At 45.5% G+C, this 16,219-nt stretch overlaps 2 protein-coding genes across 10 annotated transcripts in view; one reads left to right on the forward strand and one right to left on the reverse strand.

Annotated features, from left to right (window-relative positions):
- znf410 (zinc finger protein 410) overlaps window positions 1–16,219 on the forward strand; it is a 78,966-nt gene that overhangs the window by 48,999 nt on the left and 13,748 nt on the right. For 3 of the 9 annotated variants that reach the window (XR_005457477.1, XR_005457474.1, XR_005457480.1), the window contains one exon: window positions 5,291–5,719. The gene's annotated coding sequence lies outside the window, so the exon portion shown is untranslated. Of the gene's footprint in view, window positions 1–5,181; window positions 5,200–5,290; window positions 5,720–7,292; window positions 7,473–11,633; window positions 11,747–14,316; window positions 14,489–16,219 lie in introns of those variants that run through there. The other 6 variants (XR_005457470.1, XR_005457479.1, XR_005457472.1 and 3 more) reach the window with 5 other exon arrangements.
- fam161b (FAM161 centrosomal protein B) overlaps window positions 1–16,219 on the reverse strand; it is a 40,578-nt gene that overhangs the window by 369 nt on the left and 23,990 nt on the right. The window contains exons 5-10 of the mRNA XM_038790450.1: window positions 14,122–14,462; window positions 12,400–12,527; window positions 5,717–5,884; window positions 5,307–5,406; window positions 3,905–4,059; window positions 3,426–3,589 (exon numbers count right to left, since the gene is read on the reverse strand). Coding sequence (XP_038646378.1) covers window positions 3,426–3,589; window positions 3,905–4,059; window positions 5,307–5,406; window positions 5,717–5,884; window positions 12,400–12,527; window positions 14,122–14,462 — 1,056 coding nt within the window. The remainder of the gene's footprint in view (window positions 1–3,425; window positions 3,590–3,904; window positions 4,060–5,306; window positions 5,407–5,716; window positions 5,885–12,399; window positions 12,528–14,121; window positions 14,463–16,219) is intronic.

The following is a 16,219-nucleotide window of genomic DNA, read 5'->3' on the forward strand; positions in this document are numbered from 1 at the left end:
ATTTCCAATCCACCGGGACCAACCCCAGAGTCTAGTGAATTTCGGTAAATTATCACTAGTGCATCTGCAATTTCCCTAGACATCTCTTTTAGCACTCTGGGATGCATTCCATCAGGGCCAGGAGACTTGTCTACCTTTAGCCCCATTAGCTTGCCCATCACTCCCTCCTTAGTGATAACAATCCTCTCAAGGTCCTCATCTGTCATAGCCTCATTTCTATCAGTCGCTGGCATGTTATTTGTGTCTTCCACTGTGAAGACCGACCCAAAAAACCTGTTCAGTTCCTCAGCCATTTCCTCATTTCCCATTATTAAAACTCCCTTCTCATCCTCTAAAGGACCAATATTTACCTTAGCCACTCTTTTTGTCTTATATATTTGTAAAACCTTTTACTGTCTGTTTTTATATTCTGAGCAAGTTTACTCTCATACTCTATCTTACTCTTCTTTATAGCTTTTTAGTAGCTTTCTGTTGCCCCCTAAAGATTTCCCAGTCCTCTAATCTCCCAGCAATCTTTGCCACTTTATATGCTTTTTCCTTCAATTTGATACTCTCCCTTATTTCCTTAGATATCCACGGTCGATTTTCCCTCTTTCTTCCGTCCTTCCTTTTTGTTGGTATAAACCTTTGCTGAGCACTGTGAAAAATCGCTTGGAAGGTTCTCCACTGTTCCTCAACTGTTCCACCATAAAGTCTTAGCTCCCAGTCTACCTTAGCTAGTTCTTCTCTCATCCCCTTGTAATCTCCTTTGTTTAAACACAAAACACTAGTATTTGATTTTACTTTCTCACCCTCCATCTGTATTTTAAATTCCACCATATTGTGATCGCTCCTTCCGAGAGGAACCTCCTCATCAGCCAGCATCCCCACATCCAGGCGCCAGAGCGGGCACTGGTCCCGCGCCTCCCCCATCTCCAGATCAACCTAGTGCGGAGCATGGTCTGAAATTGCTATGGCCAAATACTCGGCATCCTGCACCATCAGGATCAATCCCCTGCTCAGGATGAAAAAATCTATTCGTGAATAAACCCTATGGACATGAGAGAAAAAGGAATACTCCCACGCTCTCGGCCTCCCAAACCCCCAGGGATCCACCCCTCCCATCTGGTCCATAAACCCCCTCAGCACTTTGGCCACCGCCGGTTTCCTACCCGTCCTTGAACTGGACCGGTCCAGTGGGGGATCCAGCACTGTGTTAAAGTCTCCCCCCATGATCAGGCCCCCTGCCTCCAGGTCCGGAATGCGGCCCAACAAGCGCCTCATGAAGCCAGCATCATCCCAATTCGGGGCATATACATTAACCAGCACCACCTTCTCTCCTTGCAGCCTACCCTTCACCATAATATATCTGCCCTCCTTGTCCGACACCACCTCAGCCGCCTCGAACGCCACCCTCTTCTCCACCAGAATCACCACCCCCCCGGTTCTTCGCGTCTAATCCTGAGTGAAAAACCTGCCTCACCCACCCCTTCCTCAGACTAATCTGGTCTGCCACCTTCAAGTGGGTCTCCTGGAGCATAGCCACGTCCGCCTTCAGCCCCTTCAGATGAGAAAATACTCTAGTTCTCTTAACCGGCCCATTCAGCCCCCCCACGTTCCAGGTAATCAGCCGGATCAGAGGGCTACCTGCCCCCCCTCCCCCGCCGGCTAGCCATAGCTTATCGACTGTTCGCCCCAGGCCAGCTCGCCCCACCCGACCCGTTCCCCATGGCGATAACGCCTCTCCTCTACCCCCCCGGCCCAAACCAGCTCCTTCCTGGCCATTCCAGCAGCAACCTGGTATCCCCCCCCCCTTCCAGGCTAGGATCCCTCCTAGCCGCGACGCACCCTCCACGGTACTTCCGTGAGTCAGCTGACTTCTGCTGACCCCGGCAGCTCCCGCCAAAACCCATCCCCTCCCGGCATGGGGTCATCCCCTTCTTGCCACACCTCCTTGGCACCGCTTCAGCGCGGGAAAGAAAACCAGTAGAGGCCACGCCACCACCGCCAGCTCCGCCCCCCCTGCCCCGCAGCGCGGGAAACTAGAGGAAAGCCCGCGCTTTCATACTGCCACACCCCACCCGTCTGACGCAGCTCCCCAAAATCCAGTTTCACCCCAGCCCCGTACAGAAGAGAACATATAAAACACAAACCCCCAACCTTCCCCACATACCCCACAACCATACCCAACAGACAGACCCACCCGGAAACAGAGCAGAAAGAAAACCAGCATAAAAAACACGTGTCAAAATTGCAGAACATCAACAGCGAAAAAAAACAGCAACGGCCATAGTGTGTCCCCAGACCCTAGTTCGAGTCCAGCTTCTCCGCCTGTACAAAGGCCCACCCCCTCCTCCGGGGACTCGAGTAGTGGTGCCGGTCCTTATATGTCACCCACAGGCGCGCAGGCTGCAGCATTCCAAATCTGACCTGCTTGGCATGCAGCACCGCCTTCGTCTGGTTGAACCCGGCCCGCCGCTTAGCCACCTCCGCACTCCAGTCCTGGTAGATTCGCACTACCAAATTCTCCCACTTGCTGCTCCTCTCTTTCTTGGCCCAGCGCAGCACACACACCCGGTCGCTGAATCGATGGAACCGCACCAGCACCGCCCGCGGGGATTCATTTGCCTTGGGCCTCCTGGCCAGCACTCTGTGAGCTCCCTCAAGCTCCAGGGGCAAATGGAAGGACCCCGCTCCCATCAACGAGCTCAACATCGTGGTCACATACGACGGGAGATCCGACCCCTCCAGCCCCTCTGCCAGGCCCAGGATCCTCAAATTCTTTCGCCTCGTGCGAACGTCCAGCTCCTCCAAGCGGTCTTGCCACTTTTTGTGGAGTGCCTCGTGCAACTCCACTTTCCCTACGAGGACCACGGCCTCCTCCTCCCGCTCAGCGGCCTGCTGCTGCAACTCCTGAATGGACACGTCCTGGGCCGCCTGGGTCTCAAGCAGCCTGTTGGTAGTCGCATTCAGTGAGTCCAGCAACTCAGCCTTCAGCTCCGCAAAACAGCGCAGAAGAGAGGCCTGCTGCTCCTGCGCCCACTTCCTCGGGTGTTCAGCCAGCCGCCATTTTGTCCTTCTTCCCCCGCTTTTCTTGGGGAGCTGCTACAGCTTTTTCCTTTGCCCCACTCCGGGTGAGCACCATAAATTATGGGGAATGCTCCTCTAGACACCTTCCCCCACTGGGCTTCGTCGAGACAGCGCCGTTTGAGGCCCTCAAATCGGCCCAAAAGTCCTAAAGTAGCGGGAGCTGCCGAACTTGCGGCTTAGCTCCGCATAGCCGCAACCGGAAATCCGTGGTTAGCACTGCTGCCTCACACCGCTGAGGACCTGGGTATGATCCCGGCCCCAGGTCACTGTCCGTGTGGAGTTTGCACATTCTGCCCATGGGTCTCACCCCCACAACCAAAAGAGGTGCAGGGTAGGTGGATTGGCCATACTAAACTGCCCCTTAATTGGAAAAAAAAGAATTGGGTGCTCTAAATTTATATTAAAAAAAAGAACTGAGGTAAATAGCCTTTGAACAGGTAACACTGTTTCTGCAGGGCCTCTGTTGATCTCACTGGAGAATATTCCATGCACCACTTTCCATCCTCTCCATCTTTGAAATCTTGAAAAAAGAAACAAAGTTTCACGGTCTGTTATCTGACAGGATACAACTTATTATTTCCCTCACTGAGACCTACTATTTTGTCCTCTTACCAAGATGGATCTGACCTAGTTATGAGTGCATGGGGAATGACATGTGACTATTTGTTTCAACTGCTCACAAGATGATCCCCCACCCCCCCCATCCCCGCCCTTCCGAGTGGCGAGACCTTAGTTCCAGTAATCTGATACGGCAGAAATTCATAATGGAGTTTTCGTTCACCAGCACCCCGCAATAGCTCGGAAATCTCTAATGCGTACGGACAAAATGTTCTACCTGCATTCACTACCAAAGGTACTGTCTTCACCATCAGATATTGACAGAGGAATATCCTCTGCATTTCTTCCTTTATCCTGGACAAATTCTTCATCCACCCCAGCTTGCCGCAATGTTTCACGGTATCGTCTCTCAGCTTCTGATGCAGCATTTTTCTGAAGATAGAAATGAACATTGTAGCGCTGAGCAGAGATCAATGGCGCACTCTTTCACATGGAAATGTTAAATTTAAAAAATTTTCAATCTGCCGTTTAATTATCTCCCCTGCCCCTCCTGTATGCATTGACTTCCTTGTTCAATAGTTGTGATGGTGATGCTGGGTGGCACAGCGCCAGGGACCCGGGTTCAATTCTGCCTTGGGTGACTGTTTGGAGTTTGCACATTTGAGTTAGATATATATCTGATAAACGATGGGTTAAAGGGATGAGGGGGAACAGGTAGGGAGCTGGGTTTGAGACCAGGAAGAGATCAGCCATGATCTGATTGAATGGTGGAGCAGGCTTGAAGGGCTAAATTGGCTACTTCTGCTCCGAATTCCTATATTCTGCCCGTGTGCGTGGGTTTCCTCCGGTGTTCCAATTTCCACCCACAGTCCAAAGATGTGCAGGTTCGGTGGACTGACCATGTTAAATTGCCCCTTAATGTCCAACTGTTAGCTGGGGTTACAGGGATAGACCCGTGAAGTGAACCTAGGTAGGGTTCTATTTCAGAGGGTCAGTGCAGACCCAATGGGCCGAATGGCCTCTTTCTGTACTCTAGGGATTCTATGGTCACCTATGGGCACCTCAAGTGGCCATACTTCTAAGATCCTCTCAATGGGTCATTTTTTTTAGAAAATATTTTTTTGAGGCATTTATAATGTTAACAATTTTAAACATCAAATTTCAACAAAAACACAATAATATAACCAACAAACCCCAGTGAACATGGCTTACACAAACAATGCCACCTTCCTCAACCACTCCTCCGTTGGTTCTCCTAGCCTTACTCATCTCTCCAATGCCTCTCACCCCCCCCCCCCCCCCCCCCCCACTGCTGACAGTTTAATTTTTCTCAAAGAAGTCGAAGTTGGTTGACAAACTTGTGACCTTACATGAGGCCGCCTCCACCCACTCCCATACTGACCCCTCCCACACTACCCACTTCCTGACCATCGCAATATTCACCGTCCAGTAGTACGAACCGGTGATTATCACATATCGGCGCCCACACAGACGCCCCCACTCTCAACAGATTATTGATCCGAAACATTAACTCTGCTTCTCTCTCCACTCCAGGTGCTGCATGGTCTTCGGAGTATTTCCAGAACACTCTGCTTTTGATTTCAGGTTTCCAGAATCTGCAGTATTTTTATTTTTTTTTATTTGTCGCTCTTATTCCTCACAGCCATTTAACTCCTCACCTGAGTGACTTGTTCAAAGAGGTAGGGTCTGCTGCGGACTCGTCTCTTCATCTCCTCCAGTTCCTTCTCATACTCTTTCGTCCTCCTGAGATCTCTCTGCCTGAAAACAAAACAACAACTGATTAATTGGAGCTTGGGGACATCTAGTTTTTACAAACTACAAGGACAATGAAGGACCAGTTAATCCGCCTTTGGTGTTGGTTGACAAAGGCCCATCTTTTGGTAGAACTCTCTGGCTTGTGACTGAAATAATGCCATGCGATCTTTTACATCCAACTGAACAGAGATCATAGTAATTTGACATGATGTATATTAAGTGTATATAGTAGACAAGATATTTTATTGAGATTTTAAGATATTTGTATTTCTATACAGCAAAATAAAAATGGGTTAGCAAGAACCGAACAAACCTATACTGCTTCAATGTTTTTTTGTAGGTCTCTGCTAGACTTTGGTGAGGATCCATAGCTTTAGCCCGCGTCAATAATGTTTTGCTCATGTCTTGGGTATTCACTTTGTACTTCTCCATCCATTGAGCTTTCTCCAGTTCTTGCTTGTCCCGGTTTTCCAGGGATTTTCTATGGGACAAAATCAGATCAACTAAATGACAATGTTTCCAAGTGCTTATTGATTGTGTGTCGACCCAAAGGTGGAATTGTCATTTTGCCCTTTCTGCCTGCCATCGTTTTAGCCTAATTAGCTGGAAGAATGAGCCCAACAGAATGGAAATGTAGAGCAAATAACGGATATCACCATCACCAAAAATCTATCCTGGTCCACTCATGTCGACGCTATCACCAAGAAAGCACAACAGCGCCTTTACTTCCTCAGGAAACTAAGGAAATTTGGCATGTCCACATTAACCCTTACCAACTTTTACAGATGCACTATAGAGAGCATCCTCTCGGGCTGCATCACAGCCTGGTATGGCAACTGCTCGGCCCAGGACCGCAAGGAACTTCAGAGAGTCGTGAATACCGCCCAGTCCATCACACGAACCTGCCTCCCATCCATCGATTCCATCTACACCTCCCGCTGCCGGGGGAAAGCAGGCAGCATAATCAAGGATCCCTCCCACCCGGCTTACTCACTTTTCCAACTTCTTCCATCGGGCAGGAGATTCAGAAGTCTGAGAACACGGACGAACAGACTCAAAAACAGCTTCTTCCCCACTGTCACCAGACTCCTAAACGACCCTTTTATGGACTGTCCTCATTAATACTACACCCTGTCTGCTTCATCCGATGCCAATGCTTATGTAGTTACATTGTATATATTGTGTAGCCCTATTATGTATTCTCATGTACTTTCTTGAATTCTGTTCAATTCCCTTTCTTCCAATGTACTGAATGATCTGTTGAGCTGCTTGCAGAAAAATACTTTTCACTGTACCTCGGTACACGTGACAATAAACAAATCCAATCCAATCCAATAAGCATATAACAATTAATTTCCTTAATTTGCACCATTTGCTTTCTTTGTGTGCCACACACACACTATTTCTGCACCAAGAGTATGGATGTGCTATTTACCTTTTTTTTTATAAATTTAGATTACCCAATTATTTTTTTCCAATTAAGGGGCAATTTAGCGTGGTCAATCCACCTACTCTGCACATTTTTGGGTTGTGGGGGCGAAACCCACGCAGACACGGGGAGAATGTGCAAACTCCACACAGACAGTGACCCAGAGCCGGGATCGAACCTGGGACCTCAGCGCCGTGAGGCGGTTGTGCTAACCACTAGGCTACCGTGCTGCCCGTGCTATTTACCTTTTGATCTCCGGTTCATCTAGCATGTTTTGTCCTGGGTGAACCAGATCTATCGCCATCCTATTCTCAACAAATAGAAACCAGAGCAAAAACCAGAACTATCGGCTGCGATATTTACAGGGCTGCATGTTCAGAACTGGGGATGGGATGTTGGGGGGAGGAATTACATGTGGGGAAACCTGCAAAACAAATGTCTTGGATTTTTTTTTCTATAGGTTTCCTGTACAACATCAAGCCTGCCTGACATATTGGCTGCCTTTTGGGTAGCAAAACACTGCACCAGAAGGATTGGATGGAGGAACTGGTGGAGAGGGATTGCTGTAGCAGGATCTATTGGTGATAGGAAAGATCACTGTTGGGAGTTGAAAAAAATGCTATTGGGAGACAGAAATTAGGTGAGTCTCATTATGCCAGGGGAGGGGACACAGTTCAGAGATCCGAGATAAGAGACAGGGTTAGATAGATCATGAATTTACAGGTTATTGATTTGACATGAGACACTCCTGCTCCTCTAGGTCCACAAGCAGTGCTGGAAAATAGCTAACCTAATATCCAACCCTTCTTGCCTCCTTTTACCTGTCAAGTTTCCCAGGGTCAGGAAAACTGCGTTTAAAATAAAATGGTCGTTAAAATTGAGGCACACCGTCTCTTTAAAAGTTTACTAACTGATCGGTCCCCTGAAAGTTGTTTTGGTCACCTAGCATCCATTAAAATTTAAAGTTGGCGGTTTCAAGTCAGGTTTGAAATCTAAAATTTTTACTTTTCATGTGATCCAAACACCTTTTTTTGGGAGCGTTACCTCACACGGAGCCTGAGATGTCGATTCCAACCCCTTCCTTTTTTAAAATAAATATCAGAATACCCAATTATAATTATTTTCCAATTAAGGGCAATTTAGTATGGCCAATCCACCTAACCTGCACATCTTTGGGTTGTGGGGGTGAAACCCACACAGAGACGGGGAGAATGTGCAAACTCCACACGGACAGTGACTCGAAACCGGGTCCTCAGCATCTTAGGCAGCAGTGCTAACCACTGTGCCACGTGCCGCCCCAACCCCCTTCCTGACTGCTCACTCAGGCTGGCGCACAACATCAGTGTCCTGTTTGACTCCCAACTGAGCTTCAAACCTATCACATCCAGTGTGTCTCCAAAACTATCTTTTTGCACCTTGAAAGCAGCACCTACATTGCTAACCTCGCTCTCACAAAGTGCCAATCACATCTTTGGCAACTCAAGGCTCCATTTCTCCAGTGCTCTCCACTTGCTACCTCATATCCATTTTGCAGAAACTCTATTTATCCATCATTCTGCCTATGGTGTGCTACCCTATCCCATGTCCCACCTACCTATCATATCTGTTCTTGCCAGGGCAGCACGGTGGCGCAGTGATTAGCACTGCTGCCTCACGGCGCCGAGGTCCCAGGTTCGATCCCGGCTCTGGGTCACTGTCCGTGTGGAGTTTACACATTTTCCCAGTGTTTGCGTGGGTTTCGCCCCCACAACCTAAAGATGTGCAGTCAAGGTGGATTGGCCATGCTAAATTGCCCCTTAATTGGAAAAAATGAATTGGGTTCTCTAAATTTATTTTTTTAAAGTAATTTAGTGAAAATAGGTTGGAGAGAGCAAGACGTGGGTCTCCTGGACAAGTGAAGCTGGGAGATGCTCGTACATCAGGCAACAACATCAGTGGTGTTCACCTGTATAGCCGCAAATAACACCTACACTTAAATGGCAGCCAAATATATCTCACACGTATGAAACATTCAGCAACAACTTACGATCCCGGCTCTGGGTCACTGTCCATGTGGAGTTTGTACATCGTCTCTGTGTTTGTGTGGGTTTCATTCCCACAACCCAAAGGTGTGGAGGTTAGGTGGACTGGCCACGCTAAATTGCCCCTTAATTGGAAAAAATTAATTGGGTACTCTAAATTTTAATAAAAAATCTGTTCTTGCCAATCGCCAGTGACCCATTGACTTTAACATCGTTATTCATGTTTTTAGGTGCCTTCATGGCCACACGCCAGTCCACCTCTACCACTTTGTTTTAGCCCTACACACATCCTGCACGTCCCTCTCTTCTGAATTTGGTCCATTATGTGTCACTACCCATCACAGTGCATCCTTTGGAAATGAAAACTTGTGCCATCAAATCGGGCACCTAGGACTCTATTCTTAAATCTCTCCACTACACAATTATACCTTCAAAATCCTCCTCAAAACGTGCAGCTTCCACCACGCCTCTAATCACAACCTCCAAACTCTCCCATTTCCTACTTGATGCTCTCTAAATTCCTGGAAAGCCATTTATGCTTCAAAGGTGCTACATAAATATAGATATATAGGTTGTAAGCTGATATCTAAATTTAAGTGGTTGGCTGCTCAAAGTGTAAATTGTAGTTGGCTGATATATAAATATGAATTGTTGTTGGCTGTCGTGCGAGAGTTAGTTATTGTTGGATGTTTCCTGAATGCAAGTTGTATTTGGCTCCTATGTAATTCAGTTGTTGTTGGCAGTAATATAAGTTAAAGTTGCTTTTGTTGTTCCTGGCTGTGTAAGTCTAAATTGCTAGCAATTTTGCAAGTAATGTTGATGTTGGATACGATATGTTGCTGTAAATGCAAGCTGTTTTTGGCTGCCAGGTAAGTAAGTTGTTACTGAATGTTTCATATGTGTGAGATATATTTGGCTGCTATTTAAGTGTAGGTGTTATTTGCGGATATACAGGTGAACACCACTGATATTGTTGCCTGATGTACGAGCATCTCCCAGCTTCACTTGTCCAGGAGACCCACTTCTTGCTCTCTCCAACCTATTTTCACCAAACTACTTTTTAAAAATAAATTTAGAGTACCCAATTCATTTTTTCCAATTAAGGGGCAATTTAGCATGACCAATCCACCGTGACTGCGCATCTTTAGGTTGTGGGGGCGAAACTCACGTAAACACTGGGAAAATGTGAAAACTCCACACGGACAGCGACCCACAGCCAGGATCGAACCTGGGGCCCCGGCGCCGTGAGGCAGCTGTGCTAATCACTGCGCCACAGTGCTGCTTTCACCAAAATACTGACCACTCAACTTCTTCCTGAACTATTCTAGCTGATATTGTTAGCTGTTCCCTCTCCTCAGGTACTCCTGCTCCCTTTTAATTTGACATTATCAACCTTCTTCAAAGGAAACTTATCACTGACTCTGTTTTGGGGGTAGTTACTGTAGTTTGTAGTACATGACACTATTTGAATTATAAAAACAAAATGCTGGAAATAGCAGCTGAGGCCTATCCCCAATTTACCTTTGACCTCAAAAGAATCTGTGCCCAACTTGCCCACAAATCCACATTTGAACCCTGAACGCATCAGTTCTGATGAAAGATCATTGATCAGAAACGCTAACTCTGTTTCTCTCTCCACAGATGGTGCCTGATCTGCTGAGTATTTCCAGCATTTTCAATTTTCTTTCCAATTTCCAGCATCTGCAATACTTTGCTTTTATAATAGTGATTAGCAATTGCTTTCTTAAGAATTGGTGGAAGTGTGCCCTATTAGTTACTTTTTTATATAAACATACAAACTAGGAAAACGCCCCTTGAGCCTGCTCTGCTATTCAATAAGATCTGATTATGGCTTTGTGCTATTTTTCTGCCTACCCACTATACTCTTTGTCTCCCCTTTAGTCAAGAATATATCTACCTCTGCTTTAAATATAATCAATAAGGGCAACACGGTGGCACAGTGGTTAGCATTGCTGTCTCATGGCGCCAAGGTCCCTTGGAGAGATCGAACCTGGGTTTGTGGCGGTGTGAGGTAGCAGTGCTACCCACCATGCCGCCACGAGTCTAAGCTTTCTTAACATAATTACTGACCCAAAGGAGAATTTCCATAAACCCTCTAGGGTACTATAGCAAAATAGTCATGTTATTGGACTAGCAATCCAGAGGCTTGGACCAATAATCCAGAGATGGGTTCAAATCTCATCATGGTTTAAATGTAATTCATTAAATTTGGAATAAACAAGTTGAATCATAGAATCTTTACAGCACAGAAAGAGACCGTTTGGCCCATCATTGTCTGAGCTGGCTCTTTGCAAGAACAACTCATCTATCCCACACACCCATTTTCCCTATATCCGTGTCAATGTTTTCTCTCCAGAAAATTATCCATTCTCTTTTGAAGGCTTTGATTAAATCTGCCTCCACCACCTCCTCCGGCCCTAGATTCCAGATACTAAACACTCACTGCTTAAGAAAATTTTCTGCATGTTGCTGTTGCTTCTTTGGCCAGTCACCTCAAAAGAATGCCCTATGGTTTTTGATCCTCGCGCCAAAAGGAACAGTTTCTCACCATCTATTTAAAAAAAAAATTAAAATACCCAATTCATTGTTTTTTCCAATTAAGGGGAAATTTAGCGTGCCCACTCCACCTACCCTGCACATCTTTGGATTGTGGAGGTGAGACCCATGCAGACACAGGGAGATCTCCCTATTTATGCTGTCAAGGCTCTTGATAGTTTTGAACACTTATCAAACTTCCTCTTAATCTTTTCTTCCCCAAGGACAGCCCCAGCTTTTCCAATCTATCAATGCAAATGAAGTTCTTCATCCCTGGAACTATTCTCTTCAAATCTTTTCTGCAGCCTCTCTAATGCTTTCACATCCTTCCTGCCAGGTGAGTGTTGTGTACAGGTTTATCATAGCTTCCTTGCTTTTGTACTCTATGCCCCTATTTATAAAGCCCAGGATTCCGGTATCACTAATGGTGAATTCTCCAGAAAATGAAACCACTGCGCTGTCACATAAAAATCCATCTGGTTCAAATGTCCATTAGGACAGGAAATCTGCCGTCCTTATCTAGTCTGGCCTATACGTGACTGCAAACCCACAGCAATGTGGGTTCCTCTTAGCTGCCTTCTGAAAATGGCTCAGCAAGCTACTCAGTTGTATTCAGAAGGCAGCTCACCAACAACTTCACAAAGGCAGTGAGGGATGGCAAGAAATGCCACCCTTGCCAGCAACAGCAACATTCCATGAAGGAATTTTAAAAGTTCTATGGGGCAGACTTCACAGTCCATTATTTGGTAAATGTATTTTCGATGGTCGTGTGGAGTTTGCACATTCTCCCCGTGTTTGCGTGGGTTTCACCCCCACAACCCAAAGATGTGCAAGCTAGGTGGATTGGCTACGCTAAATTGCCCCTTAATTGGAAAAAATGAATTGGGTACTCTAAATTTATTTAAATAAAATGTATTTTCAATGTATTGAAAAGAAAGCATGGTTGTACTTATCATGAAGGTTTATGCTTAACTTCCAATTTTGTATTACCTGACAGCTGATTGCCTTTTTCTTGTAGCATCTGTTGTATAAGTGGGAAGCGTATCAGAAGATAGTGAATTAATGCCACTGAAAGAATTGCTTCTAGTCAACCGAGTCTTTACTTTCTTATGAGAATCCTGTAAAAGAGAAAGCAAAGGAACCATTTTATGCTTGAAAAGTGTTATGCAATTTCCATAGTTGTTTAATACAAGATTTTAAAAGAAAAAAAAGGAGCAATTATTACACTTGCACTGAAGTTGGATAATTAACTGCAGTTAAATGAATGTTGTTAAAACCAAAGGGAGCCACAAATATGCAATCTGAATCAAGGGCTTCAGTTAAGGCTAAAGCCACCATCTGAACTCCAATATTTGATTACACTGTTTACTCCTGATAATTCAAAATACATTTTTGCATTAATAAACCCTATATCATCCAATAATCTGAATGCAACCATGCAAATAACACAGCAGAGTGTCATAAAGATACTGATTTGGATGATTTGGATGAAGAAAATTTGTACTAAGAATAGACTGTCTGAAAGTTGATATCTGGGTAGTAGGGCATGGTGAAAAGAATCAGGGAATATAGAAGCCACTTTTTGCCAAGTGCATAAATACGACCTGCCTGAGGGACGGTTGGTGTTGCTAGAGATTTTGCCTTCCTTAATGCAGGATCATTGACCCACATTTGATTTTGTTTTTTCACAATGGAGTTGTATTGCAAACCTTAGATCTATCAAACTGCCAGACAGCTTACATTTTAAGCTTAAAAAGTACAAATTCTGTTTCTTACTTTCATTCTGGAGTATTTCAGTTACTCGCACAAAATTTCTCACCAGAATTTCATCCTACAGCCAGCTTTATTTCACAGCTGGCAAGAAAGTCCAACAGCAGCATTCTCTCCCAAGGCTACCTGCCCAGCAAAGAGGCACTAAAAATCAGCTTCACTGGTAAATCTCTGGCTTTTAAAGCCGACCAAGGCAGGCCAGCAGCACGGTTCGATTCCCGTACCAGTCTCCCCGGACAGGCGCCGTAATGTGGCGACTAGGGACTTTTCACAGTAACTTAATTGAAGCCTACTCGTGACAATAAGCGATTTTCTATTTCTATGTTGTTTGTATGCCTGACACCAAACTGCTGAAACAACTGCTCGATGGGGAACTCAATTGCAGCAGGAGATTCCCAAGCAGGAAAGCTTTCAGGATGTCCTCAAAGCACCCAACATCCCTGCTGACAAAATGGAGGAGGCACCAGACACATTGAAAACCTTTGTTGGGAACATGCAGAGATGAAGTCTCGACATCGGAAGGAGGGCACAGACCTCCAAACAATTCATATACTCACCCCTTCAAGCACCACCATCATGCATTGTACTTATGAGCTAAACAGAACCCATCAAACTGGAGTGAAATCAAGTCATGTCGATTCCAAAGGGACTGCCCAGAAAGAATGACTTGTAAGTAAAGTCCCAAGGGCAATGTTTCCAGGGTGATTCTCTGCTCTTCTGCCATAGTTTTGGCAGAAGATTGGGTGAAACACTAGAGAAAGGCAGAAACAATGGCAAGAAAACCTACATTGTCAAGTTATAGCGCCATAAGTGAAGGTGAAGATCCAGCTCTGTGTATCCAGATAAGGATTTCTGGTATGTATGTGGCTGTTGCAATTAATTCTCATAATACACAAGCTTGGACAGGATCTCCAACCAGTGGCACTGCAGTGAAAAACGTACCTTTGACACAATGTCTTCACTTGTGTGGCTTTGCCGCGGTGCTAACTTTGACGTATGGAGTTCAAAAGGCTCACATTTTGTTGTCTCCTTCACCTGTTGCTTTCTTCTCGATTCTCTCTGAAATGCTTTGGAGAGTTTTGCATAATCTGGAACTGTGGGATTTATTTTTGGCTTAAATTTTGGTCTTTCTTCTAGGAATCCCAGCTTTTCACGTCGTGTTTTTGTGGAGCTTGATCTGGCCAGATCTTTTTTGTAAGGATGAAGATCTATAGGTGAGCAAGCACTTTTCAGCAAGTCGGCAGCTCGCATCTGTATCCGGATCTTTCTGAACAGTTCCTCTTCTTTAAGATTAAAAAGATAGAAAGAATGTATTTTAACAGAGAGAGTCTTCTTTTTTTAAAAAAACATTTTATTAAGGTATTTGTAATTTTATAATAACAACAGAAAAGAAAGCGAATCCAAATATAAACATAGTACATACATCATTTCCATCCCTAACAAGTCTCTCCTACTTAACAGAAAATACCCTAACTTCCCCCCCGCTTTAGATTTTAGCCTCTGCTGACAGTTAATTTTCCCCGAAGAAGTCGACAAACGGCTGCCACCTCTGGACGAACCCTAGCGTTGACCCTCTTAGGGCGAACTTGATTTTCTCAAGACTGAGAAACCCAGGAGGAGAAAGAGGCAGATGTTCTGGTCTTTGCTTCCCTGGTAGCCAGGAGGCGGATACTACTAGCATGGAGGGACTTGAAGACCCTGAAATCGGAGACCTGGCTATCTGACATGGCTAGCTTCCTCTGCCTGGAGAAAATTAAGTTCGCCATGAGAGGGTGTCTGTTAGGGTTCGCTTGGAGGTGGCAATCTTTCGTCGACTTTGTGGTGATCACAAGTTAACTAGATGCAATACAACTGAGCAAACACTAGAGGGGGCACGGGAGAGCCATATAAATAGACGGGGACAGGAAGTGAGGACACACTTCACACAGGGCAGAACTTGGAGCAACACAGATACACCCACATCAGCTAGGAGCACTGAAGGTAACCTTAGTAAACAGCTCTGAAGAGTGAACGAACTTACAATAAAGCATCTTCTCCACATTTGAGACTACGAGCTTTATTAAGACACGAGGAACAACACATGGTACCCAGGAGTGGCTTCAGACGCTTACTACAGGACAACTCAGTGGCAGATACAGAAAGCTCAAAATGGCATGGAAATCTCCTACTGGACATTTGACTTGGGAAGACATCGCTAATTCGAGGATGTGGTATGGATACCTAGAGCAACTAGACCTGACTGGCAATGTAAGAGGTGTCTGGAAAAGGTTTAAACAAATGTTTGATTTGGATCTCGTAGCTAATGAGGTACAAGACGCCTCCGACAACATTAAAATAGCAATTCTCACCGCAGGGCCTGTAAATAGGAAAGTGTATAATGGATTTAAATACTCAAAAGATGAAGACAGAAACAGCTTACAAACGTTACTAAACAAATTTGAAGAGTACTGTGAGAAATTTGAACAGCAAGACATACTCAGAGTCCAAACTGCACAGAGACTGAGTGATGCAAAACTTAAAAAATCACGAAAAGAACAAGAAATCGCGAATGAAAAGAACAGATCAAAAAGAAGAAATAACACGAATTTCTCACAAAGCCAAAACGCTGAAACCCAGTCCAGATCGGGAAGAGAAGGTAACTTACAACTTTTAGAAATCCAGTCCAGATGGGACAGAAAAATCGCCGAAATCCGCGAAAAAATGGCGTCGGAGCACATTTTGCAGTCTCCGGTAAGCAAAGAACTACAAATTGCGTCTGCGCATGCGCCGGAACCGGAAGCCGCGCATGCGCAGTTTAAAAAATATCGCGGTACCGATCGTTATGCGCATGCGCCGGAACCGGACGCCGCGCATGCGCAGTTCAAAAAATATCGCGGTGCCGATCGTTATGCGCATGCGCAAGCCGCGCATGCGCATTCAAAAAAGTGTCGGTCGCGGATCGTAATGCGCATGCGCAAGCCGCGCATGCGCAATGGAAACAAAACCGCAGTGAAGGCAGAAGGCCGATTTGCGCATGCGCAATGCATTCCTGCGCATGACG

This window comes from Scyliorhinus canicula, chromosome 2, assembly GCF_902713615.1.
Source record: "Scyliorhinus canicula chromosome 2, sScyCan1.1, whole genome shotgun sequence".
NCBI lineage: Eukaryota > Metazoa > Chordata > Chondrichthyes > Carcharhiniformes > Scyliorhinidae > Scyliorhinus > Scyliorhinus canicula.